Raw genomic sequence first — 27,033 nt, 5'->3', positions numbered from 1 at the left:
CTGAAGTCATTCCTTTGTTGATTTAGTGTATGCTTTGGGTTGTTGTCATTCTGAAAGATGAAGTTCCTCTTCATGTCCAGCTTTCTAGCAGAAGCCTGAAGTTTTTGTGCAAATATCGACTAATATTTGGAATTGTTCCTAATTCCCTCTACCTTGACTAAGGCCCCCGTCCCAGCTGAAGAAAAACAGCCCCAAAGCATGATGCGAACACCAACATGCTTCACTGTGGGTATGGTGTTGTGCAGTGCAGTGTTTTTGCACCAAATATATATCTTTTGGAATTATGGCCAGAGTTCAACCTTGGTTCCATCATACCATAACACAATTTTCCCACATGCTTTTGGGGGACTTCAGATGCGTTTTTGCCAAATTTATCCAGGCTTGGGTGTTTTTCTTGGTAGGAAAAGGCTTCCGTCTTGCCAATGTAGAACACAGGAGATTGTTGTCACATGTACCACACAGCCAGTACTTGCCAGATATTCCTGCAGCTTCTTTAATGTTGCTGTAGGCCTCTTGGCAGCCTCCCTGACCAATTTTCTTTTACTATTTTCATCAATTTTGAAGGGACATTCAGTTTTTGGTAATGTCACTCTTGTGCCATATTTTCTCCACTTGATGACTGTCTTCACTGTGTTCCACGGTATATCTAATGCCTTGGAAATTCTTTTGTACCCTTCTCCGGACTGATATCTTTTAACATTTTAACAGGGGTTGGTAGACTTTTCATATCCACTGTATGCAGAGCTTTATTTCTCAGAAAATAGGTGCAGGAACTCAACCACTACCCGTTCAGATTTCATAAACAGTATAAGGGTCTTAAAGGGGCATTAAATATCAGAATTGCATTACATACAGAGTGCAGAGTTCAGGGGGTTACAAAGCTGTCACTTGTAAACACAGAAACCAGACTTCTGTGTTTACAAGTGATTGTGGTGAGCAGGCACCAAAGGGTCTGAGCCAGAGGTGGTGGAACGGAGTTCCCCCTGAAAAAAAAGCCCTGACTGTATGTACGCTGACACCCACCGGCATCCAATCCTGTCCGGGAAAAAACAGCAGCTCAGATGACAGTCGAATGGAGGGGGGAAAACTCTGGCTGCAATGTGGGGGGGAGGGGGGACTCTGGCTGCAATTGTGGGGACATTATGCTGCATTGGTAGACATGGGCAGGCTACATTTTTGGGCACGGATAAAGTTGTTGTTAATATTTATTTTTATAACTTAAAGGGTCACTAAAGGAATTTTTTTTTTTAGCTAAATAGCTTCCTTTACCTTACTGCAGTCCTGGTTTCATGTCCTCATTGTTCGTTTTTGCTTTCATGTTGCTGTAAATCCTCTCTGTTCTGGACACTTCCTGGTTGCCTGTTTCCTGATAACCACAGTACTGGGAGATTTCTCACGGTGGTCACTAATCAAGGAGCTGTGTGTAAAACGAAACTGGATTGGTGCTGAGGAGTTTTAGACAAAGTGTCACTGCTCTCTATTGGCTGACTGCCCTCTAGTGGCTCTCTGTACATCAGAGAACCAGCAAACAACAGCAAAAACGAAACTACACTGCAGGCACATTATATGATTGTTTTTTTATCTATTTTTAATCATTTTTAAAAGGAATCAGTTAACTATTATGTCTCTATGTCCTGTAAACAGTCATTTCAGCTAAAAAAAATTTTTCCTTTAGTGACCCTTTAATTCTGCATAAAACATTTAAGTGTCATTTTTATAGACTTTCCCCAGTATGAGAACTTCTTTCACATTTTTTTATAAATGACCTTCATGGAATGCTCTCTTCTGTTTAGAATTGTATTAATCACTCTGCTGGACAAACCTTCGGATTTCCGGATGTCCTTTTCAGAAGCCAAGATGTGTGATAAAGTCTTTCTACTTCTGGATGCATCAGGGATATGTCATATATAGTCTGCACTGCAAGTTTTTATGGTTCCGCGATGCTGCGCTGCATAGGCCCATAAACCAAATTATTGTCGTAAAAAATTGGAGCATTCTGCATTAATGCCACCTTGGTCATTTTCAACTATTGTATTATCTTCAGAATCATTCGGAAGGGTGGAAATGAATACATCAACGCTCCTTTTCCCAGGGATGTGCCAGGGCACCCATTTCCAAGCTCTTCCAGTATTTTTACAAGAAGGAATTGTTTTTCACCTTCTCGTTTTCTGCGGAAGCAAAAAGGTCCACCTCTGGAACTCTCCATATCTTTGTGATCTGGCAGATTTCTCGTTTTAGGCACCATTCTGTTTGTTTTAGGCATCTTCTGCCAAAGAGGCTCTCTCTTCGGATAAATTGCCAAAACTGACAGCACAATCTCCTCTATCCAGGTCAGCATTTATCTTGCAATCTTTATAAGCCAATGAGATCGTGTATCCTTCTGTTGATGGAGGATACCAAAGTTATATTGTACTTGAACGTGCTGTCCCTTTATCAGCGGCCAGAATGAAAGTAAAGCTTCCAGTATCGCCCTCAATTCTCTCAAGTTGAAGAAACTGGTTACCCAGTCTTGGCTTCATACTCCCTGCACCACGCGTTGGGCTCCCCAGACCCAAACACTGGCATCTGTAGTAATACTTGCTGGGTTTGGCTGTGACCAAAGCAACCTTTCTCTGGGAGTAACCACCATTTGACGGTCTCCCTTAGGGGTTCCGGAATGATTATCTCTTTGTCTAGGAATTCTTCTTGTCTGTCTCAGATCAAGATTTTTGAAGAACTCTTACATGCAGCGGTCCCCACTGAACTCCCGGGATGGATGCTGTCATCAGGCCTAAAAGTGTCATCATATCCCTGATGGAGAAGGCTTATCCCAGGATCAGATTGAGGGAGGCAGGAGTCAGCTTCTCCACTTTGTCCTTTGGGAGGAAAATGTTTTGTCTCCACCAAATTGATAACATATCCTAAAAATTTAATTCTTTGCACTGACCATGGTTGCAATTTTTTCATGTTAACCAATCCAGGTTTTGCAGGAATCTGGTCATTATCTCCATGATGAAGTGGTTAAAGTGGATGTAAACCCAATTCATGAAATTTGAGCTGGGCACATATCTGCAGTGTTTTGCTATCCTCTTTAAAGCAATATGTCCTGTAGCGGTCTCCTGCTCTGTTCTTCCATTATCAGCCTGATAACTCCTGACAAGTTCTGTCACATATGATAAAAGCAGCTGGAGTTTTGTGTTGGGGAGGATGCTAAAACATGGATTAGTAGAGCCCTGAACGAATCAAGGGACAGAGATTTAAAGTCTCTACTTATGAGGACAGGGGGCGTGTGCCTTTACTCCAATCAGTTGTCTTGGCTGTATGCCCAGGCTTCACCGCAGTGGTAACCAGGAAGGGAAAATCGAACACGATCTGAACTTTCTAAACAGTATATAAAGATGAAGACATCAGATATACATTTAAAACCTATTTAGGGAGAATTGTTTCATCCCTGTGTATCATCTGAGGCTGTTCCCTTCACTGGGTATATGTGAGGGTTTACATCCACTTTAATGCATAGAATGTATTAAGGTACCGTATTTTCTGGCGTATAAGACGACCTTTTGGATGCAAAAAAATTCTTTAAAAGTCGGGGGTCGTCTTATACGCCGGTACCTGTCTCAGTCAGGCTGAGGCCATCCATGATTCAAAAGCCGCGCCTCCTCCTCAGACTGTTCCGTGATAGGCGGAACACTCATTTTCCCAACAGGGCCTCTGTTCAGTGTTCCGCCTATCACGGATGCCTTCTTATCCTCGGACGAGAGGACATCGGTGATAGGCGGAACACTGAACAGAGGCTATGCTGGGAAAATGAGTGTTCCGCCTATCACAGAACAGTGTGAGGAGGAAGCGCGGCTTTTGAATCATGGATGCCCGCAGCCTGAAACCCACAATCTGAAAACAAAATAAGGTAGGGAGATCGTCTTAGCCAGCACAGTGAGGTAGGCAGTGGCACAGTGGAGGCATGTGATAGCACAGTGGAGGCATGTGATGTCACAGTGTAGCTTATGTGATGGCACAGTGGAGGCATGTAATGTAATGGCACAGTGGAGGCATGTAATGTAATGGCACAGTGGAGGCATGTAATGTAATGGCACAGTGGAGGCATGTAATGTAATGGCACAGTGGAGGCATGTCATGGCACAGTGGAGGCATGTCATGGCACAGTGGAGGCATGTAATGTAATGGCACAGTGGAGGCATGTAATGTAATGGCACAGTGAGATTTAAAAAAAGCCTGTTTCTGTCAGCGGTTGTTCCTGTCAGCGGTTGTTCTGGCTACCCCTCAGCTTCCAGACAGACTAGTAGGAAGGGGGTCGTCTTACACGGCGAGTATATCCCAAAACCAACATTTTTCCTGGAAAAATAGGGGGTCATCTTATACGCTGGCAAATACAGTAAATAAAACTGTAAAAAACGTATCTTTACAACCACTTTAAGCCATGTTGCCCTTCGGGCCAAGTTAATCAGGGCGATAACCCAGGCCATGAATTAGATTCCACCATTCAGAACTGGTAATTATGTGAGTATTTGCTCCAGAGCACCTACGTCCAGATGTCAGCGTAGCTCTTTAAGCCACAAGTCTATGGTATGAGCCACACAGCCACACAGGTGCTTCCCAAGCCCCAAGTATCTGCCCACCCTTCTATCCATGTAGTGCTCGAGTACCCTAGCATCCTCGAAGGACACATCTTTCACAAATGTAAAAGTGAAGTGTCTAGCTTTAGACATTTATTCCATAGGCTTGCATCCTTCTCTTTGCTTTAAGAGGGAATTTCCTTTTTATATATTTAGGAAAGAAAATATCCCTTTCTGGGTCTCTCCAATCCTGAGGAATGGTCTCTTTGGAGGGTGGTATGCACTGGGAAAGTGGGAGGCCGCTTGGATTGTAAACCCTGCATCAAGCTGGTCAAGTAGCGATAAGACTTTATCTTTCTTTAAACGTTGCATCTTGTGTTCATGTAAGGCTTTTAGCAATTCTTCAGTTTTTTTTCTGTGGGAAAAACAAACCTTTGGATCCTACTTTCCGCATCTTCTTTAAGCTCCCCCTCCTCAGAGTCAGAGGAGCAACTTTACCCTACCCTTCTGCCAAAGCTGTTACCATGCCCTGCTGCTCTGTGAACCAACCGCTCACTTATGCTCCTGCCACCAAAGTGCCACTAGAAGTCCTGGGGAGTGGATTTGCCAAGTGGAGCAAGAGAGAACAGAAAGACTGGAAAGTATGGGACATCTCCTCCCTCATACTGTCCATGACTCCTTTAACAAGACAATTAGCTTCCTTTTTAGTAGTTTTTTCCTGCCATCCTAGCATAACTGTTTCTTCCAGGAGGCAGACAGTTGAGCTTTGCCTTAAGTACATTTTTTTGACTTACCTAAAGGCTCAGAAATACAGACACCATTCCCTTCACTTTCATGATGTTTCTTTCTTTTTTTCTTGCTTGGCTCATCATTTTCTGCTGCAATATTTTTAGACAACTAAAAGGATAAAAAAAAAAAAAATTAAAACCAAACACATTTGCAAACTTTTTATAATAGTCAGTCCACCCAAATTCTAAGATTTCAGATAACGGAATCACAACCTCCCTGGCTTTAAATTATGTTTCCCCTATAAGGCCCCTTTCACACTGAGGCATTTGTCAGTCGTTTTAGGTTAAAAATAACGCCTGAAAAAACCCTGCTCTGCAGTCTTCAGTGTGAAAACCCGAAGGCTTTCACACTGAAGTGGCGCGCTAGCAGGACTGCTCCAAAAGTCCTGCTAGCTGCATCTTTGGAGCAGGTGTGTTTACCGCTCCTGCCCATTGAAAGTTTTAGTTTCATTAAAGGGTCACTAAAGGAAATTTTTTTTTTAGCTGAAATGACTGTTTACAGGGCATAGAGACATAATAGTTAACTGATTCCTTTTAAAAATGATTAAAAATTGATAAAAAAACAATCATATAATGTACCTGCAGTGTAGTTTTGTTTTTGCTGTTGTTTGCTGGTTCTCTGATGTACAGAGAGCCACTAGAGGGCAGTCAGCCAATAGAGAGCAGTGATACTTTGTCTAAAACTCCTCAGCACCAATCCAGTTTCGTTTTACACACAGTAATCACACCTCCTTGATTAGTGACCACCGTGAGAAATCTCCCAGTACTGTGGTTATCAGGAAACAGGCAACCAGGAAGTGTCCAAAACAGAGAGGATTTACAGCAACATCAAAGCAAAAACGAACAATGAGGACATGAAACCAGGACTGCAGCAAGGTAAAGGAAGCTATTTAGCTAAAAAAAAAAATTCCTTTAGTGACCCTTTAACCAGTTCCCGACCACCGCATGTACATATACGTCCACAATATGGCACGTACAGGCACATGGGCGTATAGGTACGTCCCCGCCTTACCTCGGTTCGGGGGTCCGATCGGGACCCCCTCCGGTACATGCGACGGCCGGGAACGGTGTACGGGAGGTCCGGGAGGAGGGGGCGGCTATTGGTTTCCAGCCGTCCCCTCTCGATCTCCCTCGGCGAATGAGATTCCAGCTGAGCCCTCCCTGCCTGTGTAACTGTAAACACAGGCAGGGAGGAAGTGACGTTTTCTCCCCTCTGGCGGTCTTTTCGTCCGATTCCAGAGGAGAGAAGACGTCAGTACTGTGAGTTGCACCAACAGCACACTGACACAGCACACATAGGCACATAACCCCCCCCGATCACCCCCCCAGCACCCCCAGATCACCCCCTGTCACAGTGTCACTGATTGCAGTGATCATTTATTTTCTGATCACTGCTTTTAGTGTCAGTGTGACAGAAAAAAGTGTCAGGGCAGTTAGGTTTAGGCCCCTTTAGGTCCAGGGTAGCCCCCTACCCCCCCCCCAATAAAGGTTTAACCCCTGATTGCCCCTAAAGTTAACCCTTTCACCCCTATTGCCAGTGTCACTAAGCGATCGGTTTCTGATCGCTGTATTAGTGTCACTGTTGCCGCTAGGCAGTTAGTTTTTTTTGAGGTTCGCCGCCAGGTTTATATAGCGTTAGGTACCCCCATAAATAAAGGTTTTAACCCCTGATTGCCCCTAGAGTTAACCCTTTCACCCCTATTGCCAGTGTCACTAAGCGATCGGTTTCTGATCGCTGTATTAGTGTCACTGTTGCCGCTAGGCAGTTAGTTTTTTTTGAGGTTCGCCGCCAGGTTTATATAGCGTTAGGTACCCCCATAAATAAAGGTTTTAACCCCTGATTGCCCCTAGAGTTAACCCTTTCACCCCTATTGCCAGTGTCACTAAGCGATCGGTTTCTGATCGCTGTATTAGTGTCACTGTTGCCGCTAGGCAGTTAGTTTTTTTTGAGGTTCGCCGCCAGGTTTATATAGCGTTAGGTACCCCCATAAATAAAGGTTTTAACCCCTGATTGCCCCTAGAGTTAACCCTTTCACCACTGATCACTGTATAAGTGTCACTGGTGACGTGGTTAGCCAGTTAGTTATTTAGTTATTTTAGGTTCGCCACCAGGTTTTTAGAAAGCGTTAGGTACCCCCATATATTACCGAATAAAGGTTTTAACCCCCTGATTGCCCCCTAGTTAACCCTTTCACCAGTGATCACCGTATAAGTGTTACGGTTGACGCTGGTTGGTTAGTTTGCTGTTTATAGCATCAGAGCACCCGCCGTATATAACCCAATAGGTTTAACCCCCTGATCACCCGGCGGGTGATATAAATTTAATTTTAGCGCCAGTCAGGGTCTGCGTCGCCCCAGGCAGCGTTAGGTTAGAGCCAGTACCGCTTACACCCACTCGCTAAGCATACACCCCCCTTAGTGGTATAGGATCTGAACGGATCGATACCTGATCTGATCAGATCTATACTAGCGTACCCAGCAGTTTAGGGTACCCAAAAACGCATTGTTAGCGGAATCAGCCCAGATACCCGCTAGCACCTGCGTTTTCCCCCTCTGCCCAGCCCAACCCACCCAAGTGCAGTATCGATCGATCTCTGTCACTTACAAAACACAAGACACATAACTGCAGCGTTCGCAGAGACAGGCCTGATCCCTGCGATCGCTTACAGTTTTTTTTGAAGCGTTTTCTACATTTGCTTTTCTATAGTCAGGTGATTTTTTACCTGTGAATCCTTACTATTGTACCACTAAATTTAGAGTCCAAAATGGCAAACCGAAGGTACAATGATAAGCAGGCCTTGGAGTTCATGTGCATGTCAGATAGTGAAGAGGAGGAGGTCACGCATCTGACAGATTCTGGCTCAGAATATGAACCCATTTACGACAGCGGCTCCATGTCAGATAGCTCGCACGACGAAGTTGAGGTCCCTGCTAAGGCCAGGCGTACCCGATCCCATTCTGATGTTGTTGAGCAGCAAGAACCGCAGGACCCTCGTATGGAGCAGAGATCCAGTACTAGCGCCGCTATTCCTTCTGGTGAATTGGCAAGCACCAGCGGCCTAGTACACCCTGGTCGTTTATCCAGCACTGCAGTAACACTTGGTGACGTGGCGAGTCCCATAAGTGCAGTTGAAGCTGGCGATGTGGCAAGCACAAGTAGTGTCCCGCTGCCACCAAGAAGAAGACAGACAGGCCTGTCGTGCCCATAGTGCCCTTCCTGTAGAATTTGCCTATCCTGATTGGGTCCCCACCACTTCTACAGCACCTGTACTTCCCCCATTCACTGGCCAACCCGGTATTCAGGTGGATACAGTGAACTTTATGTCCCTTGATTTTTATTCGCTGTATTTCACGGAAGATCTCTATAGATCTATTGTGGACCAGACTAATTTATATGCTGGTACTTACATCGCCGCTAACCCCCAGTCTCGCCTTGCCAAAGAATGGAAACCTCTCGAGGTTTCCGAATTTAAGACCTTTCTGGGCCTTACCCTCAACATGGGCATACACAAATTTCCGTCATTGCGGATGTATTGGTCCACACATCCCATTGACCATATGTACATTTTCTCTGCTCACATGGCCAGGAGACGATACGAGGCGATCCTGCGGTTCCTGCATTTCAGTGACAATGCACTTTGTCGTCCACGTGGAGACCCTGAATTTGACCGGCTCTACAAAATTCGGCCCCTCGTAAACCATTTCAACGAACGTTTTGCAGCCTTGTTTAATCCCCAGCAGGTTGTATGCGTTGATGAGTCCCTGATTAAATTTGCTGGCCGCTTGTCTTTCAAACAGTTCCTTCCCAGCAAGCGTGCCAGATACGGGGTCAAGCTCTATAAGCTCTATGACAGGGCCACAGGCTACACATGGAGCTTTAGGGTTTACGAGGGAAAAGATAGTCAGGTAGAGCCGGAAGGATGCCCAGATTACATGGGGAGCGCTGGCAAGATTGTTTGGGACTTGGTGTCACCCTTATTCGGAAAGGGGTACCATTTGTATGTGGACAATTTTTACAGCAGCGTGCCACTTTTTAGCCACTTATTTGATCAACAGATTGGAGCATGTGGCACCGTGCGACCTAATCGCCGGGGCTTCCCCCAGCGGCTTGTAGATGCCCGTGTTAGGCCGGGGGCGAGAGCCTGCTGCAGATGTAAAAATTTGCTCGCTGTGAAGTGGCGGGACAATAGGAATGTTTTCGTTCTTACCACCCTTCACGCAGACACGACAGTCCAAATTCGTACGGCGACTGGTGTTGTGGAGAAACCCCTCTGTGTCCACGAATATAACCTTAATATGGGAGGGGTGGACCTCAACGACCAGTTGATGGCGCCGTATCATATTGCCCGTAAGACGAGACGCTGGTACAAAAAAGTGTCTCTACATTTATTTCAATTGGCTCTACTGAATGCTCATGTCGTATACAGAGCTTCAGGACGGAATGAATCCTTCCTTCAATTCCAGAGGGATATCATCACAGAACTCCTGTATCCAGGCGGTATTGTACCTCACCAACCCCTACCAAATGCAGTAAGCCGACTGCATGAGAGGCATTTTTCTTATGTCCTCCCGAGTACCCCTACCCAACGAGCCCCCCAAAGAAAATGTCGTGTCTGTACCAAGCGCGGATTTAGGCGTGACACCCGTTATTTTTGTCCCAAATGTCCTGGCAATCCTGGTCTTTGTATTGGTGAATGTTTTGAACGCTTCCACACACACGTTAATTATTAGTGTAGGGTGAAACATTTCACAGGCTAGGCACACTCACACAGGGTCTCCCAAGATGCCATCGCATTTTGAGAGACCCAAACCTGGAACCGAAAAGTTGAAGTTACAGTTCACAGTTACAAAAAAAAGTGTTAAAAAAAAAAAAAAAAAGTAAAAAATAAAAACACACAAAAAAATATAAAATAAAAAAACCAAAAATAGTTGTCGTTTTATTGTTCTCTCCCTCTCTATTCTCTCTCTATTGTTCTGCTCTTTTTTACTGTATTCTATTCTGCAAAGTTTTATTGTGGTTATGTTTTTTCATGCTTGCTTTTCAGGTATGTAATTTATTTTACTGTTTTCAGGTACGCCATTCAGCTGTTGCGCGGACTTATTTATCTTGACAGCAACAGCGTTTGCTCCCACGATATATAAAGCCGCGACTCCAGTGCTGTAGGAGGTGATTTCACCACCACAGTTAAAAAAAAGAGCATATATGCCGAAGCATGCGGGCAGCAGGGGCGGAGGAGCGATTTTGCTCCTAATGCCGCGTACATACGGTTGACATTCCTACGGAGGCTTTCCCGTGGAAAAGTCTGACCATGTGTACACGGCATAGAAAAGTCCGACCGTGTGTACGCGGCATAGAAAAGTCCGACCGTACGCGGCATAACTTTTTTGCGGGAGGATGCCCCCATGCTTTGGCATATATATATATTTTAGGCACAGGTTGCGTTAAAAAATGTTTTATTTTTTACTATGTTTTTTTATAGGTATTTGCTTTGCAGGTATGGTATGATCTTACTGTTATACTGGAATGTTACTTTGTTTTAATGTTAACCATCATTTGCTTAGCAGGTACGCCATTCAGTTGCAGTGCGGATTTATTTAGCGTGACAGCAACAGCGTTTGCTCCCACGATATATAAAGCCGCGACTCCAATGCTGTAGGAGGTGATTTCACCACTACAGTTCAAAAAAGAGCATATATGCCGGAGCATGGGGGCATTAGGGGCGGAGGAGCGATTTTGCTCCTAATGCCGCGTACATACGGTTGACATTCCTACGGAGGCTTTCCTGTGGAAAAGTCTGACCATGTGTACACGGCATAGAAAAGTCCGACCGTGTGTACGCGGCATAGAAAAGTCCGACCGTACGCGGCATAACTTTTTTGCGGGAGGATGCCCCCATGCTTCGGCATATATAAATGGTGCATGTATGCCCATCATTAGAAGTGGGTGGATGAAGGGAGGTATTCTAATGGTGGGCATACCCACCGATCAATCTTTTTTTTGTTCAGCCAACAGACTGCATGAAAAAAAAAAAAAGATTACAATACATGTCCAACAAGAACCATCAACGTACTGGTATGTTGCAGGACTTTGAATGGTTATACCAGAATGATGCCTGCGGGTTTAGGCATCATCTTGGTATCATTCTTTTCAGCCAGCGGTCGGCTTTCATGTAAAAGCAGTCCTAGCGGCTAATTAGCCTCTAGACTGCTTTTACATTCAGTGGGAGGGAATGTCCCCCCCCCAGATATAAACGGCGCCATTGAGAATATGGGAAAGCATTTTATCACACCGATCTTGGTGTGGTCAGATGCTTTGAGGGCAGAGGAAAGATCTAGGGTCTAATAGACCCCATTTAAAAAAAAAAAAAAGAGTACCTGTCACTAACTATTGCTATCATAAGGGATATTTACATTCCCTGAGATAACAATAAAAATGGTAAAAAAATAAATAAATGGAAGGAACAGTTAACAAATAAAATAAAAAAAGCGAAATAAATATATAAAAAAATAAAAAAAAGCATCCCTGTCCCCCCCTGCTCTTGCGCAAAGACGAACGCAAGCGTCGGTCTGGAGTCATATGTAAACAGCAATTGCACCATGCATGTGAGGTATCACCGCGAAGGGCAGATCGAGGGCAGTCATTTTAGCAGTAGACCTACTCTGTAAATCTAATGTGGTAACCTGTAAAGGCTTTTAAAGGCTTTTAAAAATGTATGTAGTTTGTCGCCACTGCGCGTTTGTGCGCAATTTTAAAGTATGTCGTGTTTGGTATCCATGTACTCGGCCTAAGATCATAATTTTTATTTCATCAATAATTTGGGCAATATAGTGTGTTTTAGTGCTTTAAAATAAAAAAAGTGTATTTTTTCCCCAAAAAATGCGTTTGAAAAAACGCTGCGCAAATACTGTGTGGAATTTTTTTTTGCAACACCTACCATTTTAATCTGTAGGGCCTTTGCTTTAAAAAAATATATAATGTTTGGGGGTTCAACTTTACTTTCTTGCAAAAAAATAATATGTTTTTATGTAAACAAACAGTGTCAGAAAGGGCTTTTTCTTCAAGTGGTTAGAAGAGTGGGTGATGTGTGACATAAGCTTCTAATTGTTGTGCATAAAATGCCAGGACAATTGAAAACCCCCCCAAATGACCCCATTTTGGAAAGTAGACACCCCAAGCTATTTGCTGAGAGGCATCTTAAGTCCATGGAATATTTTAGATTTTGACCCAAGTTGCGGGAAATATAAATATATATATATATATATATTTTTTTTTGCGCAAAGTTGTCACTAAATGATATATTGCTCAAACATGCCATGGGCATATGTGGAATTACACCCCAAAATGCATTCTGCTGCTTCTCCTGAGTACGGGGATACCACATGTGTGAGACTTTTTGGGAGCCTAGCCGCGTACGGGACCCCAAAAACCAATCACCGCCTTCAGGCTTTCTAAGGGTGTAAATTTTTGATTTCACTCCTCACTACCTATCACAGTTTCGAAGGCCATAAAATGCCAAAATAGCACAAAAAAAACCCAAATGACCCCATTTTGGAAAGAAGACACCCCAAGGAAACTGCTGAGAGGCATGTTGAGTCCATTGATTTTTTTTTTTTTTGTCCAAAGTGATTGAATAATGAGAAAAAAAAAAAAAAAAAGAAAAATGTGTCACTAAATGATATATTGCTCACACATGCCATGGTTATATGTGGAGTTGCACCCTAAAATACATTCTGCTGCTTCTCCTGAGTACGGGGATACCACATGTGTGAGACTTTTTGGGAGCCTAGCCGCGTACGGGACCCCAAAAACCAATCACCGCCTTCAGGCTTTCTAAGGGTGTAAATTTTTGATTTCACTCCTCACTACCTATCACAGTTTCGAAGGCCATAAAATGCCAAAATAGCACAAAAAAACCCCAAATGACCCCATTTTGGAAAGTAGACACCCCAAGCTATTTGCTGAGAGGCATGTTGAGTCCATGGAATATTTAATTTTTTTGCCCCAAGTGATTGAATCATGACCAAAAAAAATTAAAATAAAAAAATGTACAAAACATTGTCACTAAATGATATATTTCTCACACATGCCATGGTTATATGTGGAATTGCACCCCAAAATACATTCTGCTACTTCTCCTGAGTACGGGGATACCACATGTGTGGGACTTTTTGGGAGCCTAGCCGCGTATGAGACCCCGAAAACCAAGCACCGCCTTCAAGATTTCTAAGGACATAAATTTTTGATTTCACTCACACAAATCTTGAAGGCAGTGCTTGGTTTTCGGGGCCCCGTACGCGGCTAGGCTCCCAAAAAGTCCCACACATGTGGTATCCCCGTACTCAGGAGAAGCAGCAGAATGTATTTTGGGGTGCAATTCCACATATAACCGTGGCATGTGTGAGAAATATATCATTTAGTGACAACGTTTTGTATTTTTTTTTTTTTGGTCATTATTCAGTGACTTGGGGCAAAAAAATTAAATATTCCATGGACTCAACATGCCTCTCAGCAAATAGCTTGGGGTGTCTACTTTCCAAAATGGGGTCATTTGGGGGGGTTTTGTGCTGTTTTGGCATTTTATTGCCTTCGAAACTGTGATAGGTAGTGAGGAGTGAAATCAAAAATTTATGCCCCTAGAAATCCTGAAGGCGGTGATTGGTTTTCGGGGTCCCGTACGCGGCTAGGCTCCCAAAAAGTCCCACACATGTGGTATCCCCGTACTCAGGAGAAGCAGCAGAATGTATTTTGGGGTGCAATTCCACATATGCCCATGGCATATGTGAGAAATATATCATTTAGTGACAACTTTGTGCAAAAAAAAATCAGTTTGTCATATTCCCGCAACTTGTGTCAAAATATAAAATATTCCATGGACTCGACATGCCTCTCAGCAAATAGCTTAGGGTGTCTACTTTCCAAAATGGGGTCATTTGGTTTTTTTTTTTGCTATTTTGGCATTTTATGGCCTTCGAAACCTTGATAGGTAGTGAGGAGTGAAATCAAAAATTTGTGCCCTTAGAAATGCTGAAGGCGGTGCTTGGGTTTTGGGGCCCCGTATGCGGCTAGGCTCCCAAAAAGTCCCACACATGTGGTATCCCCGTACTCGGGAGAAGCAGCAGAATGTATTTTGGGGTGCAATTCCACATATAACCATGGCATGTGTGAGAAATATATCATTTAGTGACAACTTTTTGTAAACATTTTTTTTTTTTTTTTTTTCGTCATTATTCAATCACTTGGGACAAAAAAATTAAATATTCAATGGACTCAACATGCCTCTCAGCAGTTTCCTTGGGGTGTCTACTTTCCAAAATGGGGTCATTTGGGGGGGTTTTGTACTGCCCTGCCATTTTAGCACCTCAAGAAATGAGATAGGCAGTCATAAAATAAAAGCTGTGTAAATTCCAGAAAATGTACCCTAGTTTGTAGACGCTATAACTTTTGCGAAAACCAATAAATATACGCTTATTGCGATTTTTTTTACTAAAGACATGTGGCTGAATACATTTTGGCCTAAATGTTTGACTAAAATTTAGTTTATTCGATTTTTTTTACTTTTTGTTATAAGAAAAATCATTTTTTTTCAAAATTTACGGTCTTTTTGCGTTTATATCGCAAAAAATAAAAATCGCAGAGGCGATCAAATACCATCAAAATAAAGCTCTATTTGTGGGAAGAAAAGGACGCAAGTTTCGTTTCGGTACAACATTGCATGACCGCGCAATTACCAGTTAAAGCAGCGCATTGCCAAATTGTAAAAACACCTCTGGTCTTTAGACAGCGTATTGGTCCGGGGCTTAAGTGGTTAATTACAAAAAAACAAAACAGTAAAGTTAGCCCAATTTTTTTGTAAAATATGAAAAATTATGTTACGCCGAGTAAATAGATACCTTATGACATCACCACCCGAGGCATGATGGGGCGGTGACAACATAAGGGGGTGTGGCCTCTATATGACATCACCAAAAGGCCCCCTTATGTCTATATACAGTTGTGTTCAAAATTATTCAACCCCCCACTGAAATTGATTGTTTTGGCCAGTTTGACATTGATTTTGATCATTCAGTCATCCTGCTTACAATTAAATCAAAGAGGCACGTGTAGGTCAGATAAATATAACATAACATTTATAATAAAATAACCACAAATGTCTTTTCTGTGCTCACATCATTATCAGTTTTATTCAACCCCCAAGTGACATTCAATCTTAGTACTTAGTACAACATCCTTTTACAGTTAGAACAGCTTTTAAACTTGAAGCATAGCTTGAGACAAGTGTCTTGCAGCGATCTACGGGTATCTTCGCCCGTTCGTCATGGGCAAAAGCCTCCAGTTCAGTCACATTCTTAGGCTTGCGCACTGCAACTGCTTTCTTTAAGTCCCACCAGAGGTTCTCAATCGGATTTAAGTCTGGTGACTGCGATGGCCACTCCAAAATGTTCCAGCCTTTAATCTGCAACCATGCTCTAGTGGACTTGGAGGTATGCTTGGGATCATTGTCCTGTTGAAAGGTCCAACGTCTCCCAAGCCTCAGGTTTGTGACGGACTGCATCACATTGTTATCCACTATCTCCTGGTACTGAAGAGAATTCATGGTACCTTGCACACGCTGAAGCTTCCCTGTACCTGCAGAAGCAAAACAGCCACAAAGCATGATTGAACCCCCGCCATGCTTCACAGTAGGCAAGGTGTTCTTTTCATCATAGGCCTTGTTCTTCCTCCTCCAAACATAGCGTTGATCCATGGGCCCAAACAGTTTCATCAGTCCACAGAACACAATCCCAAAACTTCTGTGGTTTGTCCACATGACTTTTGGCATACTGCAGTCGACTCTTCTTATTCTTTAGAGACAGCAAGGGGGTGCGCCTGGGAGTTCTGGCATGGAGGCCTTCATTACGCAGTGTGCGCCGTATTGTCTGAGCAGAAACTTCAGTACCCACATCTGACAAATATTTTCTCAGTTCCTCAGCAGTCACACGGGGACTTTTCTCCACTCTACGCTTCAGGTAGCGCACAGCAGTCGAAGTCAGCATCTTCTTTCTGCCACGACCAGGTAGCGTTTCAACAGTGCCCTTTGCCTTGAATTTGTGAATGATGCTTCCTATGGTGTCTTTTGGTATGTTTAACATCTTTGCAATCTTCTTATAGCCATTGCCCTTCCTGTGAAGAGTAATCACCTCTTCTCTTGTCTTCCTGGACCATTCCCTTGACCTCACCATGTTTGTAACCACACCAGTAAATGTCTAGAAGGAGCTGAGTATCACAGTCATTTTAAAGCTGCCCAATTAATGCTTATTAGGCTTTATTGCTGCTCCCTGACATCCACAGGTGTTTTCAATACCTGATTGAAATTGAACTTCAATGAACCTCTGTTCCTCAGAGTGGTAGTCTTTAAGGGGTTGAATAATTGTGTAAATGAAGAATTCACAAAAGAAACATTTACTACTGTATTACAAAACCGATTGATGTCATTTTAGTTGCATATGCTTCTTTAAGAAGTCCTTGTAGGATTTCATTCTGAATACAATTACAAATGTACACTAAATTCCCTAAAACCCTTTACAGCATTGGGGGGTTGAATAATTTTGAACACAACTGTAAGTCATAGCACACGGCAGATCTGGCATTACACCAGGAAAGCGCGTTGAGGCAACATCAGAAGAACAGAGGGAGAAGACAGCGCAGAGAGGGGACCCAGCAGAGGCAAAAGACAGCATACAGAAGGTGAAGGCATCAGCGGAGAGCGGAAGAGAATCGGAGAGGGAAGAAGAACCGGCAGAGGCAGAAGACGGAGGAGGGAGAAGAAATCTGAAACACCAGAGCTGCCTTAATAAATTACTTTAAAAACCTGTGTACTGCGTTTTATTTTTATTTTATTTTTTAAGTGAATAGGTAGGGGTACAATGTACAACATACTCATTTGCATAGGGTGGGGGCCAGGATCTGCCCCCTCCTTGTTAAAGTGGGCTTCCAGATTCTAATAAGCCCCCGCCCGCAAACCCCCGACAACCAACGGCCAGGGTTGTCAGGAAGAGGCCCTTGTCCTCATCAACATGGTGATAAGGTGCTTTGGGGTGGGGTGCCCAAAGCACCCAACCCCCCATGTTGAGGGCATGCGGCCTGGTATGGTTCAGGAGGAGGGCTCGCTTGTCTCCACCCCCTTTCTTGACCTGCCGGGTTGTGTGCTCAGATAAGGGTATGGTATGGATTTTGGGGGAACTCCACGCCGTGTTTTTTTTATTTTTTTTATTTGGCGTGGGGTTCCCCTTCAAGAACTTCAGAGTACAAGTTGCATGCCAAAGTCGGATCAGTTAAGACGGTGATGAAACTTTAGTGATATTCAATGGGCTCAAGTACAATCAGTAGTGCAGGGAGCATTTTCAAAGTCAGGCAGATTAAGACGGCTCTCATAGGGAAACATTGATATTTCACACATCATGAGCTTCCAATGTCAGAGCGTTTGTTGTACCAGTGTGAACCCCGGGCCTCAGGCGGTGAAACGGATCAAATCACCTGTGCAAAATAATGGTAAGCCTGAAAACATGACCTGTTGGGGGTACTTGTGCACTTGATTTGAGAAACATTGTTATAGACCCCAGATGCCTCCATAAAGAGTACCCGTCACAAGGGATGTTTACATTCCTTGTGACAGCAATAAAAGTGATCAAAAATAAAAGAAATTAAAGGGCCCGTGTAAAAAAATAAAATCCCTGTTTGTGTGCAGAAGCGAACACATACGTAGGTCGCGCCCACAAATGAAAACGTTCAAAACCACACATGTAAGGCATTGCAGCGATCATTAGAGCGAGAGCAATAATTCTAGCTCAAAACCTCATCTGTAACTCTAAACTGGTAATCTGTAGAAAGCTTTAAAGTGTCACCCATGGAGATTTTTAAAAGGGAGTTCCAGCCTTTTAGTGTTTATTAAAAATCAACAGCTACAAAAAGTGTAGCTGCTGACATTGAGACCCCATTCACACCTGAGCGTTTTGTCGCCTGAAGCGCGACGCTCCAAAACGCTAGAGGGGAAAAAATACATTAATCTCAATGGAGATGGTTCACATCTCCACTCCAAAACCCCGCCGCGGAACGCCTGAAGCTTAAACAAGTTCCGGACCCTTTTTTGTCGCACAAATCGGGCGGTTTGGGCATTTTTGAGCGTTTGTATTTCCCATAGAAAGTAATGGAAACGCTCGATTCAAGCGACTAGCGCGACAACGAGCATTTGCTACGGGCGTTTTGTCGCTTTAATCAATAGAACATTTCACCCAGGCAGAAGATAAAAAAAAAATCTACCAACATAGCAACAAGTGATGAAAAGATGATAATTTATCCTATTGGTTAAAATAAAAAACGTCGAAGTACAAAAACGTTGGACGATGCTGTATGCAAACGCGCAAATAAGCATGAATACACGCGACAAAACGACCAAACAAGCTACACTCAGGTGTGAATGCAGCCCTAATAAACAGACACTTAGCTGCTCCACAGTCCAACGACGCGGCCGTCCGGAGCTCTGCTCCTCTCCCCCCTCTCTGGCCGGCGCCTCCATTTATAGTGTGGGCACCCAGCCGTGACAGCTTTCGGCACTTACTGCGCATGCGCTCTATGAACGGACAGGCGATCTCCGGGGACCTGTCACGTGTCACTGGAGATCGCCTAAACGGAGGTGCCGCCTAAGGCGAGAAGAGAAGTCGCCGAGGCGTTCCCTGGACGGAAGGAGGCGGAAGGAGGAAGTGGGACAGGAAGTCCCACTCTTACCCCCAAAAAAAATGACATGCCAAATGTGGCATGCAAGGGGGCGAGGAGTGCTTAAAGCGTAAGTTCCACTTTTGGCTTTAAGTACTGTAGTTTGTCCCCATTCCACAAATGTGTGCAATTTAAAGCATGACATGTTAGGTATATTAGTTGGCGTAACATCTTCTTTCACATTATACCACAAAAAATGGGCTAACTTTAGTGTTTTTTTTAAATTCATGAAAGTGTATTTATTTTAAAAACATTGTATTTGAAAGACTGCTGCACCAATACCATGTGACATAAAATATTGCATCGATCACCATTTTATTTTCTAGGGTCTCTGCTACAAAAATATATATGAATGTTTGGGGGGTTCAAAGTAATTTGCTAGCAAAAAATAATAATTTGATCTTGTAAGCAACAACTGTCAGAAAAAGGTTTAGGCGGGTTAAAATCTAGGACCGATTCTTTATAACCTAGAACGTGTAATATGCTGTGATCAGATGCCACCCCAGCCTGTGCACTGACAGATGGGACTAATCCCTCCCCCCTCCGGGTGTCATGGCCTCTGCTGACCTGTGCAGGCTGGACTGTCGGTAATCGCGGTGCCCCACCACCCTGAGGTCTGAAGAAGTGACTGATGACGGGCTGGGACCGGCCTGGAGCCGGGGACCGGCCTGCTTTCTGCCGCCGCATCCTACAAATCACTACTCCATACAGAGCACGGCGCCATGCTGGTGAGTCCTAGACACGCCCTTCTCTTAGCGGCCAATGTCTGGTTGGCTGGCACCCAGTCTCCGCCTAGAGGCGCTGACATGGGAGGGCGGGGCAAGTGATGGCGGGAGAAGTGAATGGTCTGGAGGACACGTGTTGTCGCGGCGTTGCTCCGCCCATTTCAGGAAGCGCAGTGTTTGTGTACATGCCGCACAAAACCCCGCCTCCTCCGGTACGAGCCGCCTCCGTGCCTGGCATCAGTCTCCACCTCCCACCCCGGGTGTCACGCCCCCTTTTATTGCCAAGTCAAGAGGACAGATCCTGTGTGTGATCATAGAGAGCAATGAGGAATCTACTGCTGAACGCTATCGTGGCGGTGTGTCCTCCGGGACAGGGCATCGGCCTGAATGGGACCCTACCATGGCCTCTGCTCAGGTAATGTGTGCACAGATATGCTGACCCGGGGGTGTGCTCTCACCATTGCTCTATATAGCATGGGTGCGCAACCTGTCACTCTCCACCTGTTGCGAAACTACAAGTCCCATCATGCCTCTCCATTTGGGAGTCATGCTTGTAATTGTCAGTCTTGCAATGCCTCATGGGACTTGTAGTTCTGCAACAGCCGGAGGGCCCCAGATTGAGCATGCATGCTCTCTATAGGCAGCTTTACAATCTCCTGGGAGCAGCTACAACATCCAATGTCACACAATGCTTCCCTCACCTGACCGGCTAGGACAGTAGTGCTGGGACTTCACTGGCTGCATGCTTGAGGCTGCGACTCAGGTAGAGGCTCCTCATTTCCTGGCCAGAGGGGACCCAGCATCATCTAGCCCACTGTTTTTCAACCAGTCACAGTGCCCTTGAAAATTCCCTTTAACCACTTCAGCCCTGGAAGGTTTTACCCCCGTAATGACCAGGCCATTGTTTTTGCGATTTGGCGCTGTGTCGCTTTAACTGGCAATTGCACGGTCGTGCGATGTTCTACCCAAACAAAATAGATTCCCCCCCCCCCCCCTCACAAATAAAGTTTTCTATTGGTGGTATTTGATCATCTCCTCTGGTTTTTATTTTTTTGCACTTTAAACAAAAAATGTTGAAAAAAAAAAACTTTTTTACTTTCTGCTATAAAACATTCCCAATAAAATAAAAAATGTAAAACATCGAATTTCTTCATCAATTTAGGCCACTATGTATTCTTCTTCTACATATTTTTGGTAAAAAAATCCCAGTACATGTATATTGATTTGCGCAAAAGTTATAGCGCCTACAAACTATGGGATAGATCAGGGCTTGACAAAATTTGCTTGGAATCTAGGAGCCAGCTAAAAAAGTTAGGAGCCAGGAACGCCCCCGTCCCGACGAGCTTGCGTACAGAATCGACCGCATACGTGAGTAGCTCCCGCATATGAAAACGGTGAGGTATCGGTAGCGGGAGAGCAATAATTTTAGCCCTAGATCTTCTCTGTAACTCAAAACGTGCAACCTATAGAATTTTTTTTAAACGTCGCCCATGGAGAGTTTAAAGGGTAAAAGTTTGTCGCGTTCCACGAGCAGACGCAATATTGAAGTGTGACATGTTGGGTATCAATTTACTCGGCGTAACATTATCTTTCACAATCTAAAAACAAAATTGGGCTAACTTTACTGGTGTCTTATTTTTTTTTTCAATTTAAAAACAGTATATTTTTTTCCCAAAAAAGTGCGCTTGTAAGATCGCTGCGCAAATACTGTGTGACAGAAAGAATTGCAACGACTGCGATTTTATCTAGGGTGTTATAATAAAAAAAATATATAATGTTTGGGGGTTCTAATTGGAGGGAAGGAGATGGCAGTGAAAAGCACCATTAGAATTGCTGGTTGTCTTGTCATACCAATGGCCACCACAAGATGGCGCCAGATCACAGAAAGAAAGCATAGGCCTGCAGAAAGCTGCGGCCTCAATTACCGGCCAGCGCGACCCGACACGATCGCGCGGCGGGGGCGCATGGAGACGCAGGCACCAGGTCGTGAATTCTAGTCGCACTGGCGACTGAGATAGATAGATAGAATATATATATATATATATATATATATATATATATATATATATATATATATATATATATATATATATATATATATATATATATATATATATATATATATATATATACACATATACACACACACACACACACACTCTTGTATTTTTACTAGTAAACAGCGGCAATCAGCAACTTATAGCAGGACTGCTATATTGGACGCTAACTGACACTTTGGGGATCAGTAATACTAATACAGTGATCCGTGCTAAACAAATATGCACTGGTAGGGAAGGGGTTTATCAAGGGCGATCAAAGGGTTAAATGTGTGCTTACTAACTGTGGGGCTTTGACTGGGGGAATGTAAAGGTCTGTGTTCCTGCTAGGGAGGAGCTCTGGCGTTTTCGCACACACTCCATGTGCAGAGCCCGCCAGGAAGTCGGCACAGCGCTGCGCCAATCGCAGGCAGTGAGACATTTTCTGATCTCTGCAGCCGCGCAGCGGGAAATGTCTCACTGCCTGTGATTAGCGCAGCGCTGTGTTGACTTCCTGGCGGGCTCTGCTTGTGGAGTGTGCGAACACGCCAGAGCTAATCCCTAGCAGGAACACAGGATCAGCGCATTCCCTTCTCACAGAACGGCGGTCTGTCTTGTTTACATAGGCAGACCACCGTTCTGCCTTTCTCCTGAACGATCCGCGTGTCCTGGTGGACATCACGTCCGCCAGATGAGCTGTTTGGCTCCCGCTGTGTCCAATCACGACGGGAGCGGGTCGCCGGTGGCGTGTGCGTACCCCAGACCCGAAAGTGTCAGTCCACATACAAGGTATGTGATCTGGTGCAGAGTGACCACTGCATATCTGCGGTGGGCAATCGCTAAGCGGTTAAAATAAAGGCCCTGGGTGGTTTAAGTCATAATATTGTATGTCAGACGTACATTAAAGTGGTTGTAAACCCTTACACACCCCTTTTACCTACAGGTAAGCCTAAAACAAGGCTTACCTGTAGGTACTGGAAATATCTCCTAAACCTGCACGGTTTAGGAGATATTTACCATACATGCTTGCACCAATGTCATCAGCGCATGCAAACTGAAGAAAGGGTTGTGCGGTTTCTATAGTGACCGTCGGCTCCCGCGACTCTGGACAGTCACAGAGCCCCGTGTCCTCCCTCGGTTGTGCTGGCATCCCTACTATGGGCACCTGGCTGTGAAGCTACAAGCGAGCGGCACTGTGCTCTGTGACCGGTCTCAAAGTCTTCTAGGACCAGTCATGTGTCCCAGAAGACTTCGGGAGGGAGGGGAAAGGAGAAATTCTGCTTCCGTTCTGATTACCTTAGGTGATTGGAAGTGGCAGCAGGTACCTGTCAAATATGGTATCCCCTCCCCCCTCCTCTTTTTTTTAAACGGCAGAAGAAGAAAAAAACAATACAAGAAAGCATACACCAGTCTCCTGAACCAGATTCCTCACTATACATAGACATCTAGTCAGGAGGCTTTTATCTTACCTGCTCAAAGATCAAAGATCAAAGTACCAGCTTTCTTATCTAGCTGCTAGAGAAGTATTCCTCAGCTTTATGTCAGGTGTGATCGGCAGCTTATTGTGTTCTGTGCACACAGGTACACGTGATAATCCTCTTTTCAGCACATGGATTTACAAGCTTCTGCATTACATCTAATGGTGATCATACATTCTTTGATTTTGGTTATATTATCCTATTGGTTTGAATTGCACATCAGTCTAATAGCCATATCTTCCCTTTCGATCAATTTAGATTTTGGCTTAGATCAGTTTCCATCAACTTGAGTCAGTCAGCCAGGGCAGATAATTGTTGATCACTTTGCATCGATCGGCCGCACTGAGATCCTTTTATTTGTGAAAATAAGACCTACCCTGAAAATAAGACCACCTGTGATTTTCTCAGGGCGGGCTGCAATATTAGCCCTACCCTGAAAATAAGCCCTAGTTTTAAGTGGTTGTAAATGCTAGAATCCACTCTTCTGCAGTAGTGAATTATGTGTGTTTCTGTGGTATGGTTGTATCAATTACCTTTTGGTACAGCGCAGCTTGGCACTCAGCGGATCTCTTCTCCTGGCTGTCAGCAGGGGATCTCGGCCCCCCTCCCTGCAGTGCTTGAGGCAGGCCATGGAAGCTGATCTCTGCTGCTCTCCTGATCTCCCGGGTATCAGTGGAGGATCTCGCACGCCCCCCCCCCCCCGCCGCAGGCACCCAGCTGATCTTCAGTCTGCTCTTCAGCACCTCGGGGCAGATCATGGAGGCAGCGACATGCAATAAGAGGGTGTTTGTACAATTGTATTGCAGCAGCACACACCTTTTGCATTATATGATCCTGTAGTAGAGGGTTCTAGGATTTTACAACCACTTTTTTACTATATTCATACTGGGGATTCCTGCATGGCAAGCCCTACCCCAAAAATAAGGCCTAGCGTGTTTTTGGTTGCCAAAATTAATCTAAGACTTGGGCTTATTTTTTTAGGAAAAACATGGGCATTTTTCATCCAATCAGAATATGACATCACATGGTGGAAATCAAAATGTGATCGCTACGTTTTCAATCGTAAGTTTCGATCATATCTTGGCTTTCAATCAAAATCCACTTCCCCATGTGTGGCTTATCAGTCAAATGGGTTATCCACTATAGATCAGTTATTCCTATCAGAAGGGATTGCTCAGAAAAGGAATTTGATTGTTTTACTAAAGTGTGTATAGTCACATGAAGGCTCACCTATATAAAGGGGGTTAAGGAAATCTCTACTGCTTTTGAATAAGACTTTTTTGAGCCAGGTTGTGTTGTTTGAGCCTTGTATGGCTAACTTAAAGTGATTGTTCTCAGCTGCATATGATCTGGGGGGAGGAGGAGAAACGGCAGTATACTGAACTTCCCAGTGAATGGCTATTCAGGGTGAGGGGGCGTCAGTACAAGTCTGATCATTGAAGGAGAGTACACTGAGTTCCCAGCATAGCTAGAGAACTGTCCATGATGTGCTCTCCTGGTTAGTGTGGTCAGTTTTTAATGGAAAAGCAGAGTGACTGTCAGGATCACCAGGGATTTCACACACAAGTGACAATACAAAGAGAACAGGACACTTTATCATACAAATGCATGGTACAGCAGGCATATATCAGTAATATGAAGTGTTTGGAGTAACAAACACTTTAAGTATTTTTGCCTTTTTAGAGGTCTCCTGCATTGTTAAATAATATGAACTTGAGTCTTAATATTCAAAGAGCTTTTGATATACAGTAGTTTGGACACTATCACAAAGCAAACCATTCCCTGGGTATTAAAGGAGAAGTATTTCGGAGCTGTTTTGTCCGTATTTCTCATGTGGGTCATAGGGGGTGCATTTACTTTTGCTCTCCTGTGACCCAGAATCAGCCGACAGTGAGCTAAAGCCCACTGTTGGCTGACATAGAGCCATCAAGATGAGATGTCTTACCTGCAGGGGGTCCCCCGTCGGTACTCTTGGCTTTTCCTTTTCTGTCTATGCGCTTATAGCAAGCGCTTGCTATGGGGACACAAATGCCAGCTTGCTTTCGAGATGAGGTGTGTGTGTGTGTGTGTGTGTGTGTGTCCCACTTCAAGGGATATTCCATTTTCAGGGAGAAAATGGCAATACTTCTATTTCTGTTGCTGGTCTCTAGTATTCCAGGTGATGGCTAAAAAGATCAATAACACCATTTTAAAAGATGTTCACTCACAAGTACCGGTACATATCTAGATGTAGCAGACCTGTAACTGTTATAGGGCCAATAGCAGAGGCGATAGAGAAGAAAAAGATAGATTATGTATGTATACCAGCCTACCTATATTACTGTAGATGCAGTTAGTAAGCTGTATTGTTACTTATTCTTTTTAAATTCTCCTGGCTTCAATCGCTGTTTGAACATTCTTCATTTTATTTCAGAAACGAATTTAAGCATTTTCAACGGCTGACCATGACACCAACTACAGAAGGTACTTTGACAAAAAAATAAAAAATGTGTAATGTGACCAAGAAACTACAAGGAAAAAACGTATTTTCAGTTCCCGTTATGACAATATTGTGTGTTTGTTTTTTGTTTTTTAATATTATTATTGCTACTATTCCAGGAGTCTGCAAAGCTTTGCATCCACGGCCAGGCTCCTGCAAACGCTTCCTCAATTTCCTCAGATCACTACACTCATAGCTGATTGAGAACTAAAAGTCTGTCTGCCACAGTAGAAGTTGGGACTTGTAGTTTGGGCAGTCACAGGTCTCTGAACTCCTGATCCATTTGCTTGGTCTGTAACTCAGTGTTGAACCCAGTGACAGCCAGGCATCTTTTTTTTAAAAAATAGGTCTGTAGGGGTAGCTACCATATTTCTCTTTGCATATTTTATCCTTTTTACTTACTGAATTAAGGCAAATGATAAAGTTGCAAAAGGAAAATTTAAACTAAAAAAATATTTTTTCCTACAGTCCATAAACTCTCCAGCCTGTTATCCTATATGTTCATGGACGCATAGGCTGTTATCAGCAGTTTTTGCCTGTAAAAAAAAAAACCGCAGAACTAGTGGGTTCTGAAATGAGGTTTTTTTCAGCTGTAAAAACACTCGAATGTCAAATGTGGCTTAACGTTTTTGATCCATTAGAAGGAAAAAAACGCTATTGCAAAAAGCGTTGGAAAAACTCACTGTAAAACGGCTGGCCCTCTTAGAACATTAAAACGTCCAGTGTGCATGAGGCCTTATGGAAAAGTGCATGCGCGACTCGCACGGCGCTTTGTGAATGGGCGGCTGCCTCCTGGGTTACACAGAGTTCCCAGAAGGCAGCGCGCCCCACACTGCGACGCAGGACGAAGAAGTGGAGAAAGAGGCAGAAGAGATACTTCCACGTAGCATCAGCCCTTTCTTTTTTTTTCTTGATCAATATTTTTGATTTTAAATCAAATATGTATAAGTACAGCAAGTCACTTCAGGTATAAACGATATTTAGAAACATAGTTCCGTTCACTGAAGCATGCTGTATGAAATAATACAAACGGGTACAAAAAAGTTAGTAGTGCTATCACAAAGTCCCAACAATAGTAAAGCCTGAGTGAGTACTGTGTATTGTAGGGAGAGGAAGTGAAGGAGCAGCATAAGGGCCAGAGGGGAAAGGGAGAAGGGAAGATGATCGGGGGGGGGGAATAGATTTTTCTCAGTTCAAAGAAAAGGGATTTTTTAAAACAAC

The 27,033-nt window shown here is 44.0% G+C and overlaps 2 protein-coding genes across 4 annotated transcripts in view; one reads left to right on the top strand and one right to left on the bottom strand.

Moving 5' to 3' along the window:
* The window catches only part of MSH3 (mutS homolog 3), a 277,857-nt gene extending 257,991 nt beyond the window's left edge, over nucleotides 1-19,866 (bottom strand). For 2 of the 3 annotated variants that reach the window (XM_040341613.1, XM_040341617.1), the window contains exons 1-2: nucleotides 19,662-19,866; nucleotides 5,351-5,453 (exon numbers count right to left, since the gene is read on the bottom strand). In XM_040341613.1, coding sequence (XP_040197547.1) covers nucleotides 5,351-5,453; nucleotides 19,662-19,781 — 223 coding nt within the window. In that variant the 5' untranslated portion in view covers nucleotides 19,782-19,866. The remainder of the gene's footprint in view (nucleotides 1-5,350; nucleotides 5,454-19,661) is intronic. The other variant, XM_040341611.1, reaches the window with a different exon arrangement.
* Nucleotides 19,867-19,991: 125 nt separating this feature from the next.
* The window catches only part of DHFR (dihydrofolate reductase), a 76,560-nt gene continuing 69,518 nt past the window's right edge, over nucleotides 19,992-27,033 (top strand). The window contains exons 1-2 of the mRNA XM_040341621.1: nucleotides 19,992-20,234; nucleotides 25,747-25,796. Coding sequence (XP_040197555.1) covers nucleotides 20,143-20,234; nucleotides 25,747-25,796 — 142 coding nt within the window. The 5' untranslated portion in view covers nucleotides 19,992-20,142. The remainder of the gene's footprint in view (nucleotides 20,235-25,746; nucleotides 25,797-27,033) is intronic.

The sequence above is a fragment of the Rana temporaria genome, chromosome 1 (assembly GCF_905171775.1).
Source record: "Rana temporaria chromosome 1, aRanTem1.1, whole genome shotgun sequence".
Classification (NCBI taxonomy): Eukaryota; Metazoa; Chordata; class Amphibia; order Anura; family Ranidae; genus Rana; species Rana temporaria.
Note: the sequence above shows the minus strand (reverse complement) of the source record. Positions and strands in the feature narration are given on the sequence as shown.